Source organism: Ranitomeya variabilis, chromosome 4 (assembly GCF_051348905.1).
Source record: "Ranitomeya variabilis isolate aRanVar5 chromosome 4, aRanVar5.hap1, whole genome shotgun sequence".
NCBI classification, from domain to species: domain Eukaryota; kingdom Metazoa; phylum Chordata; class Amphibia; order Anura; family Dendrobatidae; genus Ranitomeya; species Ranitomeya variabilis.
Window position 1 is genome coordinate 200,647,533 of NC_135235.1, and position 22,827 is coordinate 200,670,359.

The 22,827-nt window shown below is 47.0% G+C and overlaps 1 protein-coding gene across 1 annotated transcript in view; it reads left to right on the plus strand.

The window, feature by feature from the left end:
* Positions 1-3,935: 3,935 nt before the first annotated feature.
* Positions 3,936-22,827, plus strand: part of LOC143768591 (dickkopf-related protein 3-like) — a 41,437-nt gene continuing 22,545 nt past the window's right edge. The window contains exons 1-3 of the mRNA XM_077257228.1: positions 3,936-4,223; positions 17,805-17,897; positions 19,451-19,598. Of these exons, the coding sequence (XP_077113343.1) occupies positions 4,104-4,223; positions 17,805-17,897; positions 19,451-19,598 (361 nt within the window). The 5' untranslated portion in view covers positions 3,936-4,103. The remainder of the gene's footprint in view (positions 4,224-17,804; positions 17,898-19,450; positions 19,599-22,827) is intronic.

A 22,827-nucleotide genomic window follows, 5' to 3' on the forward strand; every position in this document is an offset into this window, starting at 1 on the left:
AAGAATCGCTGATGTGAAAGTCGCCTTTTGCAGCAGATCCGTCAGTTTTTCTGCATCTGCCGCGTAACGGATCACTTACAGCAACACTGCGTTCGGCCTCATTCATTCCCTATGGGATTTGCGGCAGTTGCCATGATCTGGCAAATGCGGTACCATACCTCCCAACTTTTGAAGAAGGGAAGGAGGTATAAAGTGTGCGGCGCCCGTAGTGCGCCGCGGCAAATTTTAGGCCACGCCTCTGACCACACCTATTTCACAACTAGTCACACCCATATCCACGTCCCAACCACAGCCATTTAGCACTGCTGATCACACTGTTTTATATACAATAATTATAAATGGAACAATATGGCCACAGTGCTCCATACTGTATAATGGCCACACATGATGCTCCATACTGTATAATGACCACACATGATGCTCCATACTGTATAATGGCCACACATGATGCTCAATACTGTATAATGGCCACACGTGATGCTCAATACTGTATAATGGCCACACGTGATGCTCCATACTGTATAATGGCCATTGGCCACACATGATGCTCCATACTGTATAACGGCCACACATGATGCTCCATACTGTATAATGACCACACATGATGCTCCATACTGTATAACGGCCACACATGATGCTCAATACTGTATAATGGCCACACATGATGCTCCATACTGTATAACGGCCACACATGATGCTCAATACTGTATAATGGCCACACATGATGCTCAATACTGTATAACGGCCACACATGATATTCATTACTGTATAACGGCCATACATGATGCTCAATACTGTATAACGGCCACACATGATGCTCAATACTGTATAATGGCCACACATGATGCTCCATACTGTATAATGGCCACACACAGTTCTCCATACTGTATAATGACCCCCCTCCTGTATGCATGGCTCATATTCCCCCCCTGTATGCATGGCTCATACTCCCCCCCCCTGTATGCATGGCTCATACTCCCCCCCTGTATGCATGGCTCATATTCACCCCCCCTGTATGCATGGCTCATATTCCACCTCCCCCTGTATGCATGGCTCATCTCTCCACCCCCCGTATGCATGGCTCATCTCTCCACCCCCCCAGTATGCATGGCTCATAATTCCCCCCCCCCCCGTATGTATGGCTGATGGCTCATATTCCCCCGTATGCATGACTCACAATTCCCCCCCCCTGTATGCATGGCTGATGGCTCATAATTCCCCCCCTGTATGTATGGCTGATGGCTCATATTCCCCCGTATGCATGGCTCACAATTCCCCCCCTGTATGCATGGCTGATGGCTCATAATCCCCCCCTGTATGCATGGCTGATGGCTCATATTCCCCTGTATGCATGGCTCATAATTCCCCCCCTGTATGCATGGCTGACGGCTCATTCCCCCCCCCCGTATGCATGGCTGATGGCTCATATTCCCCTGTATGCATGTCTCATAATTCCCCCCCCCATATGCATGGCTGATAGCTCATATTCCCCTGTATGCATGGCTCATAATTCCCCCCCCCCCTGTATGCATGGCTGATGGCTCATAATTCCCCCCCCTGTATGCATGGCTGATGGCTCATATTCCCCTGTATGCATGGCTCATAATTCCCCCCCCCTGTATGCATGGCTGATGGCTCATACTCCCCGTATGCATGGCTCATCTCTCCACCCCCTCCCCCGCTCCTTCTCCCATCTTGCATGGCTCGGGCGGCTTACCTTCCTCCTTCATCCCCCCACCCCCCGTCCCCCGTCTCCCATCCCCCATACTCACCTGTCAGCTGTCCCACACACTGAGTGGCTGCGCCGACATCCTCCCTCTGGCTCTGTCCCGCCGCAGCGCCTTCTTCCTGAGTGAGCGGTCATGTGGTACCGCTGATTAAGGTCATGAATATGCGCATATTCATGACCTTAATCAGCGGTACCACATGACCGCTCACTCAGGACGCACTACAGACGCTGAGACCAGGCATTGCTGGAGCAGGGTGAGTATCGTCTTCAAGGAGGGTGGATGGGACTCGGAGGCGGGTGGGGGCGGGAGGTGGGGGGGCGGGGCGGTCGATCGCGTTTGTGACCCGGGACTTAAAAAAAAAAAAACCTTGCTCAGGTGCCGCCCCCCGCAATGTCGCCGCCCTAGGCACATGCCCTCGAGTGCCTAGTGGCAAATACGGCCCTGACTGGGCATCAAACTGAAATTTTGCCTCCTGGGACAGGAACACCTAGAGTTACCTCTGCTTATATCCCCTTTATTCACAGGATTGGTCCCAGCAGTTGGACAAACAGAAATCATACAGTGATTACATACCCCAGAGATTTGCCATTACTTCCCAAGGTGAAGTACTACTGATTAACCCCTTCCCGACATGCGACGTACATGTACTGCTCTGCAGGAGCTACATTCTGCAAACAGCAGTACAGGTACGGTGCACTGATTGCGCGGTGGCGATCGTGTGCAAGTGTCAGCTCTGTGTGATAGCTGACACCCCGCAGCAACGCCAATGATCGGTGCTAGCACCGATCGCAGGCATTCAACTCCTCTGATGCTGCTGTCAGTAGTGACAGCGACAGAGGAGCATCGCGCAAGGAGGGGGCTCCCCCCGTGCTTCCATCAGGACAACGCGATGCAATCGCTGATGGTCTCCATGGAGATACCCGGCCCCAAGATGGCCGTGGGGTCCTTCCGGGTCCTGCAGTGAAGGTGGCTTGTGAGCGCCTGCTGAGAGCATTAGCAGACATACCTCCTTCCCTGCCTGTCAGATGCTGATGTGATACTCTGCAGTGCATGTTGGGTATCAGCAGGTTCAGGATAAATTGCACAACAAATTATATGGTCAATTTTCTCCTGTTACCCTTGTGAAAGTAAAAAAAATACTAGGTCTAAAGGAAAATTTTTGCGAAAGAAAAGTAAATGTTTAGTTTTTCCTTCCACATTCCAAAAATTCCTGTGAAGCACCTGAGGGGTTAATAAACTTCTTGAATGTGGTTTTGAGCACATTGAGGGGTGCAGTTTTTAGAACTGTGTCACTTTTGGGTATTTTCAGCAATGTACACCCCTCAAAGTCACTTCAAATGTGAGATGGTCCCTAAAAAAAATGGTTTTGCAAATTTTGTTTTGTAAAAAATGAGAAATCGCTGGTCAACTTTTAACCCTTATAACTTCCTAAAGGAAAAAAAAAATATTTCAAAAACTGTGCTGATATAAAGTAGACATGCGGGAAATGTTATTTATTAACTATTTTGTGAGATATGACTCTCTGATTTAAGGGCATGAAAATTCAAAGTTGGAAAATTGCGAAATTTTCAAATATTTTGCCAAATTTCCATTTGTTTCACAAACAACCGCAAGTCATATCAAAGAAATGTTACCACTATTATGAAGTACAATATGTCACAAGAAAACAGGCTCAGAATCACCGGGATCCATTGAAGCGTTTCAGAGTTATGACTTCTTAAAGTGACAGTGGTCAGAATTGTAAAAATTGGTCTGGTCAGGAAGGTGAAAACAGACTACGGGGTGAAGGGGTTAAAAAAATAAATCACAAAAGTTTTTGTCCAGCATCAAATACTTCATAAAATCCACAAAACTGCTTTATAATGTGAACTTTTACCAGATGCAAAATACTGAACACAGAGAACAGAAGAGATTAAAAATAAAGTCACATGTAGCAGATTTTTAAAAGTAAAAAAATAATAATAATAATTTAGGCTTTGTTACGTTCTCTAATCTAATAAATGCATTTTATACAATTTTTTTTTATTGTCCAGCAATCCAAAATAGTTATTAATCCAACTGACTCATAATTGTTTCAATTTTATTGGCCAGATTGACGCTGAGCCACTGTGTGTAGGGTGAAATGAATGAGCATGTGCACTGATAACTGATGGCCAGCAGGGGGGGCTCTACCGGAGAAGCCGCTCATTCATGCATCCTCCATTGGAGAGAATTGCTTGCAGAACAGCTGTGCACTAGAAACACTGACATCCCCCATAGACCGGCTGAGGATTCAGCTGCCAGATTATTGTTCCTATGCGTTTACATTATACTTATACATATATGGCCTATGATTAAGCATCGTGCTGTATCCCCCACTGCCTGCTGGAGGACATGCCTCTCCTGCTGCCTGCCTTCCTCCTCATCATTCTGAGCACTGCATTTATTGCATCTTCCCCGTCTCCCCTGGACCACAGCCAGTATGATGGGGACAGAAATGGGAAGACGGAAAAGGTAAGGAGCATGGCAAACACTGAACCCGGGAACGTAGATGAATCATCCAATTGTATAACCCAATTATATAAAAATAATACAAAATAAACCTAATAATATGTCTAATTTATTGCATCAATGATGGTGATGGTCATAATATATTAGAATTCCTTTAATCCGACACTAACAGGACCAGACAAGTTGCAGATTTTCAATGCTGGGACTGAGGTGCCAGAAGACCACCGGCAACCTTGACTCTGGTGGCCGACTCTTCAACTACACGCAAATATCACATTAACCTAATTCGCAAATTTGATGTGTTTCTAAAGAATAATAAACGGGGTAGTTTGTTAAATGAATGTTGAGATGATTTCTGAAACAAATGTATTGTGCCAATTACTTCTCATATAGGTGGAATAGAGAGCCTATTCCTGCAGGGCGGCCCACCGGAGGATTCTCCTGCTCTCCAGTGGGCCAGTCCGAGCCTGATTATATAATGTAATGCAAAGATAAAATATACCAATGTAACCTAATATTTATGCTGTTTGAACTTTATCTTTAAGGGAATGTGTCAGCAGAAAATGAGCGATAAGTTTAAAATGAACCGGTCACCAGGTTTTCCCAATATAAAATACTGCCAGCGCCTTTAAGCCCTCTGTAATATACTAGAATGCTGTATATATGTCTCCAAAAAAAAGAGCTTTGATTATACTCAGATGGGGCGGTCCGGTCCGATGGGCGCCTCTGGTCTTGATCCGGCGCCTTATCTCTTCTTACGATTGGCGTCCTCCTTCCCTACTTCATGTGGATGATGTGTCCTACGTCGTCCACACAGTGTCCCCCATCGCTCTCTGCACTGTGGGGGGCAGAGCAAAGCACTGTAGTGCGCATGCACATGGAAAGGCCAAAGTTCACCGATGACCCGTAGGTAAAGCCGGCGCATGTGCACTACAATACTTTCCTCTGCTCTCGGCAGGGCAGACAGAAGTATGGACGTGTAGGACGTGTGATCTACATGAAGCAAGGAAGGAGGACAGCAATTGCAAGAAGACAGGAGGCGCTGGATCAAGACCAAAGATGCCCGTCACACCGGACCGCCCAATCTTTGAGTATTATTAAAGGTCTTTGTGCCTTGTAGAGGGGATTGGGGACATACAGACAGCATACTAGTACAGTATTCTGTAAAACAGGGCTTAAAGGGGCTGACCGTACTTCATACTGGGAAAACATTGCGAAAAGTTCCCCTTTAAATCAGGTTTCTTTGATAAAAGTATTAAACATTTTTAATAGGCATTATAAAACATTTTTAGGCGAGATAAAATTTTTAACACCTTTCCAAAATTGTGGGTAAACAACTAATGTTTCAATCATGTGATGCTCGTTCAAACTCACTCATGTCAAGTAACAGGTGTAGGCAATATAAAAAAAAAAAATCACACTTGAAGCAGATAAAAAGGGGAGAAATTGACTCAATCTTTGTGTGTGTGTGCCACACTAAGCATGGAGAACAGAAAGAGGAGAATAAAACTGTCTTGAGGACTTGAGAACAAAAATGGTTGAAAAAAAAAAATCCACAACTCCAAGGTTACAAGTCCATCTCCAGAGAACTTGATGTTCCTTTGTCCTCAGCGTGCAGCATAGTCAAGAACATTAAAACCCATGGCACTGTTACTCATCTCCCTGGAAGTGAAACTCAGAGAAAAATTGATGAAAGGTTGCGCTCATGATAGTCTGGAGGGTAGATAAGTAGCCCTAATCAAGCTGTCCTGCAGGCCAGGGTGCATCAGTGTCAGTGCGAACCATCCGTCGATATTTGAATGAAATGAAACTGTATGGCAGGGAACCCAGGAGGACCCCACACAGACAAAAAAAAGCTAGACTGCAGTTTGCTAAAATGTACGTGAGTAATCTGAAATCCTTTTGTGAAAGCATCTTGGGGACAGATGAGACCAAGATAGGGCTTTTTGGTAAAGCACATCATTCTACTGTTTACTGAAAATGTAATGAAGCCTACAAAAAAAAGCAGTACCTATAGTCAAATATGATGAAGGTTCAAAGATGTTTTGGGGTCATCTTGCTGCCTTTGGCATTGGATGCCATGACGTTGGATCGCCCCCACATCAGGGCAATGGGGTACTCGGCACCGGGTCCTTCGGTTCGGGGGATGTCACGGTGGCCTGACCCGGTCCGTGGCCCTTAGAGAGGCGTCCAATGAAAGGGAGAGTTTGTATAAAGTTCGTGACGCCACCTGTGGTATTCGGTCAGGGTGACCGACGCTGCTTAGGGGTCCGCTGGAGTGATGTGATGGCAGCTAGATTGTATACCTTCCCACAGGTGAAGTGTATCCCCAGGGCTTCCCAGAAGTGTGTATGGTGATGGTGGGTGATGTAAGGCGCAGAGAATACCGAGGACACAAGGTTGCAGTCTCTTTGCCTACCCTGTGGTCTGTGCCCTGGACTGTGGATGCTGAAGCCTCCAGTAAAAGGTAGAGTCCAGCCGGTCCGAAGGCAAATCCAGAGTCCCCTTATCCAGGAGGAAATCAGTAGCCTTCCTACTGTGTGTTGTAGTACCTCCCTGCTGAGCTTCCCGGTAAGGTCCTCACAACTCTTGTAGATGTTCTAGATGTTATTTCTTCCACTCTGTCCCCAGATCGTGTGGATAGGACAAACCCGTATGACTGATGGCCTGAGGCTTGTTTATAGGGACCCTAGAGACACCCCGACCCCCACAAGTTGCCACTGTGTCTTCTTAGGTATTAAGGTCGGGCAGCCAACTTGGAATTGACTGTCCTGCCGGTCTCTGAAGTAAAGCGTAGAGACAATTACTCCCTCGGTGTTCCAGCCACCGGCTACGCGCCTCAGAAGGAGGCAGCCTTTACAGGGCAGAACTCCTCCTTGTGCTTTCTCCTTGTGCTGTGACTTCATTTCTCACCCTCTACAATACAATTCTCTTCGTGTCCTTTCTTAGGATGCTGCCGCACGTGGGGCAGGCGCAGCTCCGTAACTTTCTGTCCCGCTAGGCCTCTGTCAGGATCCCACCCCTGACAGGGACCCTCTGTCTGCAGTTCAGATGTTCCTCCTTTCCCCCTGTCTGCCTGACAGGTGTTGCCTGGGCAAAGCCCAGTCAGCATCTCTCTAACTTTCTATCCAAACCACCAGTTTTACCCTTCTGTGAGGAGTGCCCTAGTAGATAGGAGCAAGGCTCCCCCTGGTGGTCTGGAGTGTGAAGTGTGGTGTATGGTTTGTGATACCTGGTAGGAAGATCTCCTTTATTACCTTCAGACGTAATATCACTCCCCCTGATGGAGGAATGATATTACTGCAACGACCAGGACTCTTGGGGCGCTGCAACTGTATACAAGGCATCATGAAATATGGAGATTACCAAAGGAATGTAGGTCGCAATGTAGTGCCCAGCGTTAAAACCTGGGTTTGCGTTCTAGGTCATGGTTCTTCCAGCAGGACAATGACCCCAAACGTACTTCAAGAAGCCCCCAGAAATGGATAGAAACCAAACGCTGGAGAGTTTTGAAGCAGCAATGAGTCTGGATCTAAGTCCTATTGAACACCTGTGGAGAGATTTTAAAATTGCTGTTGGGAGAAGGTGCCTTCACATATGAGAGACCTGGAGCAGTTTGCAAAAGAAGAGTGGGCAAAAATTCAAGTTGAAAGGTGTAAGAAGCGATTGATTGCAGTTATTTATCCCAAAGGGTGTGCACCTCAAATACAGGTGCTTCTCATAAAATTAGAAGATTATCAAAAAGTTAATTTATTTCAGTTCTTCAATACAAAAAGTGAAGCTCATATATTATACTAGATGGTGGCCCGATTCTAACGCATCGGGTATCCTAGAATATGCATGTCCATGTAGTATATTGCACATCCCATGTAGTATATTGCCCAACCACGTAGTATATTGCCCAACCACGTAGTATATTGCCCAGTCACGCAGTATATTGCCCAGCTACGTAGTATATTGCCCAGCCACGTAGTATATTGCCCAGCCACGTAGTATATTGCCCAGCCACGTAGTATATTGCCCAGCTACGTAGTATATTGCCCAGCCACATAGTATATTGCCCAGCCACGTAGTATATTGCCCAGCCACGTAGTATATTGCCCAGCTACGTAGTATATTGCCCAGCCACATAGTATATTGCCCAGCCACATAGTATATTGCCCAGCCACGTAGTATATTGCCCAGCTACGTAGTATATTGCCCAGCCACATAGTATATTGCCCAGCCACATAGTATACAACACAGAGCCACGTAGTATATTGCCCAGTCACATAGTATACAGCACAGAGCCACGTAGTATACAGCACAGAGCCACGTAGTATACAGCACAGACACGTAGTATACTGCACAGATACGTAGTAATTGGCCAGTCACGTAGTATACACCATATCCCTGTTTAAAAAAAGAATTAAAATAAAAAATAGCTACATACTCACCTTCCGGAGCCTCCGGATCGAAGCGTCTGGTTACCGATGCTCCTCGCGCGCTCCGGTCTGAAGAGTCATTGCGGTCTCGCGAGATGATGACATTGCGGGTCTCGCGAGACCGCACGTCATCATCTTGCGAGACCGCAATGCATTCCGGAGGCTCCGGAAGGTGAGTATGTAACTATTTTTTATTTTTTTATTATTTTTAACATTAGATATGTTTACTATTCATGCTGCATAGGCAGCATGAAAAGTAAAAAGTTGGTCACAAAGGGTTAAAAGCAGCGTTAACCGAGTGCGTTACACCGCGGTCAACGCTGCCATTAACCCTGTGTGAGCGCTGACCGGAGGGGAGTATGCAGGCGCCAGGCACTGACTGTGGGGAGTAAGGAGCGGCCATTTTCTTCCGGACTGTGCCCGTCGCTGATTGGTCATGGCTGTTTTGCCGCGACCAATCAGCGACTTGGATTTCCATGACAGACAGAGGCCGCGACCAATGAATATCCGTGACAGACAGACAGAAGGACAGACAGACAGACGGAAGTGATCCTTAGACAATTACATAGTAGACTATCACATCGGGTATTCTAGAATATGCATGTCCACGTAGTATATTGCCCAGCCATGTAGTATATTGCCCAGTCACGTAGTATATTGCCCAGTCACGTAGTATTTTGCCCAGTCACGTAGTATTTTGCCCAGTCACGTAGTATTTTGCCCAGTCACGTAGTATAATGCTCCATGCAGTTATGGCCCCATAGATGCCCCATATAATGCTCCATGCAGTTATGGCCCCATAGATGCCCCATATAATGCTCCATGCAGTTATGGCCCCATAGAAGTGCAGCGCCCCAGAGTCCTGGTCGTTGCAGTATCATGGCTCAGCCACTATGGGGGGCCATGGTGCGTTCGATGGCACTGAAGGAGTTCTCTGAGCAGGTATCACAGTCACCAATACATTTCACAGCTGGGCCTCCGGGGGGAGCTAAGGGTGCTATTCATTAGGCCACTCCCCACCATAGTGGGTAAACTGGGGGTCAGGCAGGAAGTTAGAGAGAACGCTGACGGGATTGAACGGAGCAACACCCTGTGGCAGGGGGTGTTGTGAAGGGAGAGACTGTAGGGTCTCTGCCAGGGGTGGGATCCTGGCAGAGGCTTGGCATTGAGAGAACGTAACGGGTCCGCGCAGGCTCCTGGAAGCGGCGGGACTCAAGAAAGGACTAGAAGCGAGATAGATTGTGCTGAGTGAGAAACGAAATCAAGCGAAAGGAGATACCAGTGAGGGTTGTGCTGAAAGAGGCAGCACCTTACTGAGGCGCACTACCGGTGGCCGGAACGCCGAGGAGGTAAAGAGTTTCAAGCCATACCTCAGACCTACGGCAGGGCAGTTAGCTTTAGGCGGACTGTCTCACGCATCACCCAGGAAGGCAAAGGGGGGGTACCAACAGGAGAGGGGCGCAGATAGAGTCCCGGAAGATCTCCGAGCCTCCCCGTCATACGGGTGCGTTCCTACCATAGTATCTGGAGGGACGAGGAAGATCATTGCGAATTAAGTTGTTGTGAGGGAACACGAGAAACAGACACAACAGTTGTGGGGTACTTTCCGTAAGCACAGCAGGGAAGGACTGCAACACATAGCGCTAGAAGGAAGGCACCGATTTCCACCTGCAAGGAGAGCTCTGGAAGTGCCATTGGACCGGCCGGACTTGCGCAGCCTGGTGAGCCGTATTCTGGACTGAGGACCCAGAGAGCTTCAGTAAAGAGGTAAAGAGACTGCAACCTGGTGTCCTCGTTATTTACCGCGACCTGCACCCCACAACTGCACCGCTACACCGTTACTACACCACTTATTGCACCGGACGTCCCCCACTGACAGGCAGGGCCACGGACCGGGTCTAGCCACCGTGACAACCCCAGGACTGAGACCTAGAGGCCCGGCTCCGGGTACCCCTCGGCCCTGCGGCGGTGTGGGGGCGCTCCAACTTGGCGTCACGAACAGGATCTACTTAAGCCTGAGGAATCAGGTCATGTGTGCCTAGAGACTGTGATTTACTGTGCTTGGACTGTACTTTATTGCAAGACTGTGTGCTGTGCCATTTGCCGCCAAAATCCGCCGCCATTGCAGCGCTGAGGAGAGCGCAGGAAGAGAAGAGGGGCGTGGAGTGGGCGTAGCCGAGCTGGAGAGCGCGAACAGTAATGGCCGCCCAGTCTAAATATTTCTGTGCAGTGAGGACGTGTCCGTCAGCAGCAGAGATCCGCCTCCTGATCCTTAATGGGGGGCGGAGGCAGAGAAAACGAAACTGCTCACGTAGGAGAGAGCGGGAAAAAGACCAGGAAGCGACCCACGTGGAGGACGCTATGGCCAGCAGCTCCGAACCCGACAGCGGGGTTGAAGTGGAAGTCTCCCCTGACTACCCGGACGAGCCCAGCAACCTGTCCTCTGTGGATAACACCAAATTCCTGAGAGCCGAGATGGAGGATTTATATACCCGGCTCCTCCAACTGAATGTGAGAATCCAGGCCCCGCATCAGGCGGTGCCGGCAGCGGGTTCCCGGACATCGGAGGAACCAGCGGGACCTGTTGCGGAAAGTGGATTCGTACCGGTGGGTGAGTCCTCCGGTCCTGCCCCACCAGCCGAGGGTGTGTTAGTGGGTCCCGTAGCAGCACCGCCTCTCCCGGGGACCCATAGACTTCAGCGCCTGTTACCATGGGAGGAAGCCACGGGCATGGAACACCGTATGCGAGCCCCTATCACCCCTACTCCCTTGCCGTGTGAGGTCAGTGCGGAGCGCACGGTGTGCCGCTGGGTGAACCCTGGATCCAATCTCATGGGGTTCCCCGGGGTGGAGACCCAGAAGGGAGAAATGGTACAGGCCCTAAGCTGGGAAGAATATCAGACCCAGCTAGAACAGCGGTGGCAAGAGGAAGAGAGAATACATCAGGCCAAACGGGAGGCCTACCATCAAAAAGATTTGGCGGTTAAGGATCGGGCCCGCAAGGACCCCACCACCCATCAGGCCCCGCGCAGGCAGGGCATTGTCACCATCTTCAAGCTCCGAGGAGGCTGGGGCTTTATCAAGGAACCGGGGCTGTATGCGGAGGTCTTTGTCAATCGCCGGGATGTGGAGTCGCACCTCAGAGAAGGTCACCCGGATCGGGACCTCTACCCGGGGGACAGCGTTACCTACACCCGGCACTTTGGAGAGAAGGGGTGGTTTGCTCTGAATGTGTACAAGCAGGAGAGGCCAGCCCCTGTAGCCAAGGTGTCACCGTGTGATCGATCTGAAGCCACTCCGGTCGCCTCCACCTGCCTGGCTGCGGAACCTGGAGCCCGCAGGTTGATCACCGCCACCACAGCAGTGGCCAAAGGAGTGCCTCTTCGGGTGGTTGAGACTCCTGAGGAGCCAGCGCAGAGAGCAGTGGGAACCCAGACCTTCATCGCTGCGCACGATCTGGTCATACAACAGACCCGAACACATGGGGTGTACCTGGCAGTAGGAGTGGATCTGAACCCTGAACTGCAGGGATCCACCTGCCGGGTGGTGCCTCGTGGAAAGTTTTGAAAGTACTATCATTGGATGGAAAATGTAAATAGTTAACTGTTCATTCCTTTAACTGTTCCTGTTTGCTACTAAACCCGTCTAGGGTTAAAGGTGACCCCTTGTTGACCCGGGGCCACTATTGTTGTTCTCAAAGTTTTGCACAAGTTTAAAGAACTGCAGAAATCATGGACTGTGCATGATTCGAACTTCCCTTGTAAATAGTTGCACCTTCTTAAAGGTGCTCCCTACTGGTTTTAGCCAAAGACACTTTGCGAAGATATTTGCCCTATTGGTTTGAGCCAAAAGACACTTTGCGAAGATTCCTTCTCTACTGGGTTTAGTTAAAGACACTTTGCGAAGAAACCTTTCCTACTAGTCCTAGTTAAAGACACTTTGTGAAGATCCCGGGCTGGAACTTTGCATAAGACTGGTAGGCTGAGAAGACGAGCTACCTCAGAAAGACTTGGTCCCCTCTTAAAGGGGATGTGACGAAGTAAATTTGAAAGAGATACTGTTACCGAACAGTAATGTGATAATGATGCCTTGAAAAAGAAAATGTAACTGTTTTACATGCCGAGTTATATGTGTTGAAGTTGTTGAAATGTGAAATCTGAATAATGTTTTGTAGAAAGGAAAGATGCAGAGAGCCCGTAGGGGTAGATGTAGAAGCCTGCATAGTTGAAAGTAAAAGAAGTAATAATGAAGGTGAGGATAGAAGGTAAACCCCGCGTCCCCATTGAAAAGTTACTTTGTTACTAAGGACAGAGAGTGAACCCGTAGGGGTTAGAGAGTGAGTCCTTAAAGGAGCCGAGTAGAGCGGGCTCAGAGTTCTTTAAATGAAAGGAATGTTATGTCTATACTGTGTATAGTAGCAAAAGGCAGTAGGCCCTGGCTGAACAGGGCGGTCCTGTAGAAGAAAGGAGAGGCAGTAGGCCTGGTGCCGTAGGGACAGGCGGTCCTGCAGGTTCACAAGAAGGAGAATGTAAAGTTGATATGCCTTATAATGTGATTATAGGAAGGCCTTTGATAGACTAAGAGTGTGAGTTTCTTAAAGGCAATGTTAAGTTATTGTTCCAAAAATTGCACTAAGTAGAATACCCGGTTGGGTAACAGAAGTTATTTATGCTCTGTAATTTATAATGTTGATTATGTTTGTAACGTTAAAAGTGTCCTCACCTCCCATAAAGGGAAGCTTACTTAAGTATACTTACTGTTATTTGCACTCAACAAAATTGTATGTCTTTTTGCTAACCTGTATTGTTGTTTTTCTTCCCAGTCCCGGAGTACTGTGTTTAACCAGGGGGGAGTGCAGCGCCCCAGAGTCCTGGTCGTTGCAGTATCATGGCTCAGCCACTAAGGGGGGCCATGGTGCGTTCGATGGCACTGAAGGAGTTCTCTGAGCAGGTATCACAGTCACCAATACATTTCACAGCTGGGCCTCCGGGGGGAGCTAAGGGTGCTATTCATTAGGCCACTCCCCACCATAGTGGGTAAACTGGGGGTCAGGCAGGAAGTTAGAGAGAACGCTGACGGGATTGAACGGAGCAACACCCTGTGGCAGGGGGTGTTGTGAAGGGAGAGACTGTAGGGTCTCTGCCAGGGGTGGGATCCTGGCAGAGGCTTGGCATTGAGAGAACGTAACGGGTCCGCGCAGGCTCCTGGAAGCGGCGGGACTCAAGAAAGGACTAGAAGCGAGATAGATTGTGCTGAGTGAGAAACGAAATCAAGCGAAAGGAGATACCAGTGAGGGTTGTGCTGAAAGAGGCAGCACCTTACTGAGGCGCACTACCGGTGGCCGGAACGCCGAGGAGGTAAAGAGTTTCAAGCCATACCTCAGACCTACGGCAGGGCAGTTAGCTTTAGGCGGACTGTCTCACGCATCACCCAGGAAGGCAAAGGGGGGGTACCAACAGGAGAGGGGCGCAGATAGAGTCCCGGAAGATCTCCGAGCCTCCCCGTCATACGGGTGCGTTCCTACCATAGTATCTGGAGGGACGAGGAAGATCATTGCGAATTAAGTTGTTGTGAGGGAACACGAGAAACAGACACAACAGTTGTGGGGTACTTTCCGTAAGCACAGCAGGGAAGGACTGCAACACATAGCGCTAGAAGGAAGGCACCGATTTCCACCTGCAAGGAGAGCTCTGGAAGTGCCATTGGACCGGCCGGACTTGCGCAGCCTGGTGAGCCGTATTCTGGACTGAGGACCCAGAGAGCTTCAGTAAAGAGGTAAAGAGACTGCAACCTGGTGTCCTCATTATTTACCGCGACCTGCACCCCACAACTGCCCCGCTACACCGTTACTACACCACTTATTGCACCGGACGTCCCCCACTGACAGGCAGGGCCACGGACCGGGTCTAGCCACCGTGACAACCCCAGGACTGAGACCTAGAGGCCCGGCTCCGGGTACCCCTCGGCCCTGCGGCGGTGTGGGGGCGCTCCAGATGCCCCATATAATGCTCCATGCAGTTATGGCCCCATAGATGCCCCATATAATGCTCCATGCAGTTATGGCCCCATAGATGCCCCATATAATGCTCCATGCAGTTGTTTATGGCCCCATAGACGCTCCATACAGCATTGTACCAGATGTAATGCTGCTGCTGCAATAAAAAAAAAAATTAAAAAAAATTACATACTCACCTCTCATCGCTGCTCCTCAGCGTCCCGTCTCTCCGCACTGACTGTTCAGGCAGAGGGCGGCGCGCACACTAATACGTCATCGCGCCCTCTGACCTGCACAGTCAGTGCAAGAGGACGGGAAGACGGAGCGGCGCCCGGCGGATGGAACGCGGACAGGTGAATATGAAATACTCACCTGCTCCTGACGCTGTCCCTGCCTGTCCCATGGTACCGCAGCTTCTTCGTGCAAGGCCTGTGGTGACGTCGCAGTCACATGACCATGACGTCATGGCAGGTCCTTGCCGCACACCAAACTTAGCACCGGAACCTGCCGCTTGCATGGACCGGTCACCGGAGCGTCGGAAAGGCGGCGGAAGGTGAGTATATAATGATTTGTTATTTTTTTGTTATTATTTTTCACATTACATGTTTTTACTATTGAAGCTGCATAGGCAGCCTCAATAGTAAAAACTTGGTCACACAGGGTTAATAGCGGCGGTCACGGAGTGAGTTACCCGCGGCATAACGCGGTCTGTTACCGCTGGCATTAACCCTGTGTGAGCCGTGACTGCGGGGAGTATGGAGCGGGCGCCGGGCAGTGACTGCAGGGGAGTAGGGAGGGACTAATCGGACTGTGCCCGTCGCTGATTGGTCGCAGCAGCCATGACAGGCAGCTGGCGAGACCAATCAGCGAATGAATAACCGTCACGGAAGTTGCCGACAGACAGACAGAAGGACAGACAGAAAGACAGAAGTACCCCTTAGACAATTCTATATATAGATAGAGTCATTAAAGAGTGATCTATTTCACATGTTTATTTCTGTTAATGTTGATGATTATGGCTTACAGCCAATGAAAATCCAAAAGTCATTATCTCAGTAAATTAGAATAATTAACAAAAAACAACTGCAAAGGCTTCCTAAGCATTTATAAAGGTCCCTTAGTCTATTTCAGTAGCTCCACAATCATGGGGAAGACTGCTGACCTGACAGATGTCCAGAAGGCAGTCATTAACACACTCCACAAGGAGGGTGAGCCACAAAAGGTCATTGCTAAAGAAGCCGGCTGTTCACAGAGTGCTGTATCCAAGCATAATGATGGAAAGTTGAGTGGAAGGAAAAAGTGTGGTAGAAAAAGGGGCACAAGCAACCGGGATAACCGCAGTCTTGAAAGGATTGTTAAGAAAAAGCCATTCAAAAATTTGGAGGAGATTCACAAGGAGTGGACTGCTGCTGGAGTCATTGCTTCAAGAGCGTATCCAGGACATGGTCTACAAGTGCGCAAACTCTGTCAATGCCAGTGAGTTGAGTGAGGCTGGACACGTCTAGTCGGAATGTGACTGGAATTATGCAAATCGTATACTTCCGATCACATGACCACTCACTAGAGATTATTGTGAGTGCTGTGAGGGTTCACAAGTCTACGGTCACATGAAATGACCCCAGACTTGAGCCTCGACAGCCCCTTTAATAAATCTTTAAGAACTGTTTTTCATGGGGTTTGGGTCAGGACTCAGGAGACCTCATCGGTTATAAGACTGCCATGGTTTATCTTCTAAAGTGCACTATTCCCACTCTATGTAAAACCATATTAACCCTACATTGCCAGGTGCTTTTTAACATTCGTGCATTTTGTATAGACAAATATTATGGGACCTGTAATTAAAATTCTTACCAAGGAGGTAAAAAAGGGTGAGAATATTATTACAAAGTCTCATTGTCCCCGAGTCATTCATGAGTCATCGTATCCTCGGAATAGTCGTGTGTTGTGCATACCGTATCATTATGTAAATGGGGAGTTGTCATTTTTTCTATATAACAGTTGTCAGGTGGCAGGAATTATAGTAGTCATGTGACTTCACTATCGGGCTCCCAAGAAGAACCGGCGGAGCTTGTTTAACAAGGGCAGTGGTGAATCAGAAGGATCCTGTCACCATATGGATCCTCACGTGCATATTTTCATTTACGTATGAAGGGAGATGTAAATAAAAATAAATTCAGAATTAAATTTAATTTGTGAAATTATACCTGTGCCTTAAAGGAAAAATCCACAATAGTCAGAGAGGTAGCGAAATAGAAATCCTAAAAGTCAATAGTGATCTTGCCCTTTGTCTTACCATTTCATTAATGCACCATTAGACATTCTAAAAGTCAATAGTGACCCTTTGTCTTGGACCATTAGACATTCTAAAAGTCAATAGTGACCCTTTGTCTTGGACCATTAGACATTCTAAAAGTCAATAGTGACCCTTTGTCTTGCCGATTAATTACTGAACTATTAAGATGGGAAAAGTAGAGAAGACTTTTCAGCACTCTCATTTTCATCACAGACTATGACTGATATCACAGCATATAACAAAGTCCATCATTGACACTGGGTGAAGTCACAGGTTCACCTCCTCTCTCCCTTTACAATGACTTTTGCACACACTCATTAGATGCTTCAATAGAATAGATAGGGTATGAGTCAGTCTGTTGCTGCTAATTTACATGTGACTTCTCTAAAATAACAAGGTGTATTACTGTAATATAAATCAGGTGTCAATGTGAAAATTTCAAGCTTTTTTTTAAATTTAGATTGCTATATGAAAATAAAAAAATATGAAAAAAAAATACCAAAAATGATTAAAAAAACCCATAAAAATCTGATTTTAACAATTTTTTTATTACATTTTTCCAAAACGTGTTGATGGCACAGTGGACCAAAGCATCAGCGGGTACACTTAGATGCCGGCATGTGGGACTTTACAGTCATCTCCAGGGACCACAGTATAGTCTCAAACTATACATATGTTTGAGTGTGTGTGTGTGTGTGTGTGTGTGTGTGTGTGTGTGTGTGTGTGTGTGTGTGTATAGGTGCCAATGGTCCTAGGAAGCCAAAAATACTTGGCTTCCTAATTTTCCCAGCAGTCCTTCAAATGTATCAATCTCATTAAAGACTTATATTACTCTGTGAAATTGTTTTTTTCTCTTTACATTCACGCTACAGGGGTGCAATGATTCACGGGACTGCCCAGAGAACCAGTACTGCCATTTTTCACCTTCTATGTCAACGTGCCAAGACTGCAAAACCAAAGAAATGGTAAGAAACTAATTTTGCTATACTGCCTTAAAATGAACAAGAAACCCGACATTTTATTTTAACTTGGGTAAGTTATATTCAGTATGGGCGCAGTCAGACAATTGTATAAATCGGACCAAGATCGGAACGAAGCGCATGGACTGGCCGGCGGCTATTCTGACCCAACTATGACAGCTACATAGAAATACCTGCTGCCAGGCTTAGATATGGAAAGCCGCCAGCCAGTGCGAGCAATGGGTTATTATTATTTATTTATATAGCACCATTAATTCCATGGTGCTGTACATGAGAAAGGGGTTACATACAGAGTTATAGATATCGTTTACAGTAAACAAATTTACAATGACAGACTGGTACAGAGGGGAGAGGACCCTGTCCTTGCGGACTTACAATCTATGGCATAATGGGGAAGAGACAGAAGGCCAGGGGTGCTGCAGCTCTGGTGGTGGTGAGGCGACAGCTCTGGTGGTGGTGAGGCGGCAGCTCTGGTGGTGGTGAGGCTGCAGCTTGGGTGGTGGTGAGGTGGCAGCTGGAGTGGTGGTGGGGCGGCAGCTCTGGTGGTGGTGAGGCGGCAGCTCTGGTGGTGGTGAGGCGGCAGCTCTGGTGGTGGTGAGGCTGCAGCTCTGGTGGTGGTGAGGCGGCAGCTCTGGTGGTGGGGAGGCTGCAGCTCTGGTGGTGGTGAGGCGGCAGCTCTGGTGGTGGGGAGGCGGCAGCTCGGGTGGTGGTGAGGTGGCAGCTAGGGTGGTGGCGAGGCAGCAGAATGGTTATTGCAGGCTTTAGGCTTTCCTGGAGAAATGGGTTCTCAGGTTCTGATGGGTTCTGATCTCGGTTCGATTTAAACTGCCGTCTAAGTGGGCCGTAATAAGGCGAGTATACATACTTTGGGGATAGGTCTCCTGAGGAAACACACGATTAGGAACTTCGAAATCCCAACATAGCATAATAGAAATACGTCAACAATTTTGCATTTTTCACCCCATCCTAGTTTTGGCTTATAAATACTGATGTAAAATACTCACCAAACACTGGCCATAAGACCCCATTTACCAGACATAGGCCAAAAATGTGTTCTTTCAGCCTCCGCCTGGCCAATAGGAAACTGTGTACTATTTGCTCACCTTGGCATCCATCTTGAAAGTGGCTAGCATTGGGCACATTCCTCCTGAATGTATGCCCCCAATAATGGCCTCAAAAGTAGTGTGTACCTAGCTTAAGGCTGTGCTTGTGTTACGAAGTTTGAAAGGGGTTGGCTGCAGTCCTAATAGACCTCAGAGTATTACACATGCTTTTTGAGGGCATCTGTCATTTCCATTTCCTTCACAATTTATTGTAGACCCCCTAGTTCATCTTTTTCCTCTCCCCTTTCTTGGAAGACACCATATTCTACGTTAGAGCTGTATCTTGAATTTACCGGTAAATAATATTAATTTGTCAAGATGACATGTCGCCGGTTTTGCTATGTTGGAATGTCACCCTGCCAGTAAATATTCTGCCTCTGAGCATTTCATATAATGTATAAACCATATAATATTGTTCTTTTATCTCCGTATCAGCCTTGTCAGCAAGAAGAAGAGTGCTGTCATGGGTGGGTCTGTGCCCTGGGCAAATGTACTGAACGTCTGAGCACCGAAAGTAGCAGAGCAAGGTGTGATCTGGCAGAAGATCAGTGCGCTCTTGGCTTCTGCTGCTCCAAAACGGCGAGTAAGTTAACCCAGTCATATCTGGAGTGTAGTAAGTAAGGTGAAGGAAGCCAATAAGGCAAACCCTAATGATAAAGGGCTTGTCCAGTGAAAAAAAGACATCATCTTTCCAAAGAATAGGTGATAACTTACTGATCAGTGGGGGTCTGACTGCTGGGACCTCCACCGGTTGGTAGGCTAGAGAACTTTTATCCCATTTACAAAACGCAGCAGCAGGTTGGACACCTTACTGTTTAGAGCGAGCGCAACGCTCCACAGCTCCATAGGGAATGAATGGGGCAGCAGTGAAATGAGTGCACTGCCACTCCTGTCTCTAACAGGGATATAAAGCTTCTTGTTCGGCCAATCAGTGTGGATCTCAGCGTCTGGACACCCCCTGAGCAACAAATTATTTCCTATGTCTCGGATAGGTGGCAACGAGTTTTTAACATACAACCGCTTTAAATTTGGTTTCCGTTAGCTTGTCAGAAGTGCAAATTCTTTTTTTTTTATCCTTTTCCAGCTTTCCTAAAAATTGTTTTCCCCAAGATGGGGAATATTTTTGCCACAGACCCTTGAATATTTTTCTGGATCACAGGACTTTGCCTAGGTCTTAGTCATGAGTCAGATTTTTTACACAGCCGAGAAAAATCGATTATTGTGATCAGTAATAAATGGAGTTTCATCAAGGCTTCATTAAAGTGTGGTCCCAGTTTCTTTTTTTTTCTCATACGTGGAGAAATGAAAAAAAAAAAAAGTTTCTTAATTTTCTCCATTCTGATAATCCATGAAAAATCGGGCAGCACTCTGAAAAAAATCAGACCGCCCTTGGATGACATCAAACACTCATTGACTTGTATTGCCGATTTTGATCCAACCCTCAGATCAAAATCGGATGTGTCTCTGCGAAATCATGGACATGTGAATGGTCACAGACTGTCACAGGTATGAGCGCTATCAGTGAAAAACACAGAAAGCAATCGTGACAATCGGATATGTGAATGAGTCCATATAGCAATAAAAATGGATGGGTAAACCTTGCTTTTCAGGAGGTTCGCCTTAGAGAATTGTCAGCTCTTTAGGGGGTGAGAGGAGTCTGGGAGGATGCCCCTTTTTCTGGAGGCCTGAATAACTTTTTTCATATATGGAGCATTATATGGGAATCATTCTGTATAGAACATTATATGGGATCCATACTGTATGGAGCTATATATGTAGGGCCCTTTCTGTATGGAGCATTATATGAAGCCCATTCTGTATGGAGCTATATATATGGCCCATACTGTATGGAGCATTATATGGGATCCATACTGTATGGAGCTATATATGTAGGGCCCTTTCTGTATGGAGCATTATATGGAGCCCATTCTGTATGGAGCTATATATGTGGCCCATACTGTGGGAGCATTATATGGGGCCCATTCTGTATGGAGCATTATATGGGGCCTTTCTGTATGGAGCATTATATGGGGCCTTTCTGTATGGAGCATTATATGGGGCTCATTCTGTATGGAGCATTATATGGAGCCCATTCTGAATGGAGCTATATATGTGGCCCATACTGTATGGAACATTATATGGGGCCCATACTGTATGGATGGAGCATTATATGGGGCTCATTCTGTATGAAGCAATATACGTAGCCCATACTGTATGGAGCATTATATGGGGCCCATTCTGAATGGAGCAATATATGGGGCCCATACTGTATGGAGCATTATATGGGGCCCATACTATATGGAGCATTAAATGGGGCGCATTCTGTTTGGATCATTACATGGCGCCCATAATGTATGGAGCATTATATGGGGCCCATACTGTATAGAGCAATATATGTGGCCCATTATTTTGTATGCAGCATTATATGGGGCCTATTATTCTGTACAGAGCATTACATGGGGCTCATTCTGTATGGAGCATTATATGTGGCCCATTCTGTATGGAGCATTATATGTGGTCCATTATACTGTATGGAGCATTATATGGAGCCCATTATTCTGTATGGTGCAACACATGGAGTCCATTATACTGTATGCAGCATTATATGGGGACCATTATTTTTTGTGCAGCATTATATGGGGCCCATTATTCTGTATTCAGCACTATATGGGGCCCATTATACTGTATGGAGCAATATATGGGGCTCATTATACTGTATGGAGCAATATATGGGGCTTATTATACTGTATGGAGCATTCTATATATTATGTCTTTCTTCTTGCGTGCTGCTTCGTTTGCTTCCAACACGTCCATTTCCACCTTCTTGTGCACTGCGCTTGTTTCCATCTCTGCCTTCTCATGCACAAAGGCAGTTTATATCTTAGTAACCTTGGCTTTTGCACATGCCCTTATAAGCTGCTCAATGAGAGTTGAAGATTTCGAAGAGCGTGGCTTAGATGATCGTTTTGACTGATTAAGATGACATCTCTGGAATGTATGCAATTCTTACTTCTGTATCTGACTTAACATTATGTATTTTGCAGCATCTCTCATAATTAAGCTGTTGGAAATCTCATAGTTCCTCAAGAGAATTATGTGTATTAAGCTTCTGCAGAGTTATAATGTATTCATTCGCCTTTCTGGTATAGATCTCAGAACTGAACATAGTTGTCCTAGGGCTCCCTCTAGTGGTACTTCATGAGAAGCTGCCTGAGAGATGAGATGATGTTGATGTGACTCAGCAATTTTTGCCATAAGTCTGATACATTGCCAAGAAAGTTCATATTTAACATGTTCGAGGCTTCCTCTGACTTTCTATGTTAGTTTAGTAGCGTGCTTAGTCTTCTCACTGGATGGTTGATTAAACTCTACAGATTCTTCATCGGATTGTGGGTCTTGCAGAGACTATAGTGTTCCCCTCAGCCATTGTACTTCACAGGCAGAATGGATCTGTATTGTGATGTGAGCTGCTGGATTCTAGCAGGGTGAAAGCTGGGGGAGGAGGCTGTGCTGTGAGCTTTACACACGCTGATAATTCCTATATGCTGTGAGCAGACATTATGATCCCTGTGCCGTATCTCTATAGTACCTGTAATATGGCTTTATAAATGTATCGGAGAAAAGTTATTTTTATTGTTCTGACTCCATAACTAGGCTGAGTGTGGGGGGCACTTGACAGACTGTTTCTGTGGCTGTCTCTATGTACCGATCATCACAAAGTGATTTCATCAGATAGCTTGAACTCGACTGCAGGAGGCACGTATGAAGATTCGAGCAGAAGGTTTATTTTCCAGATGAATTCTTGAAGTTAT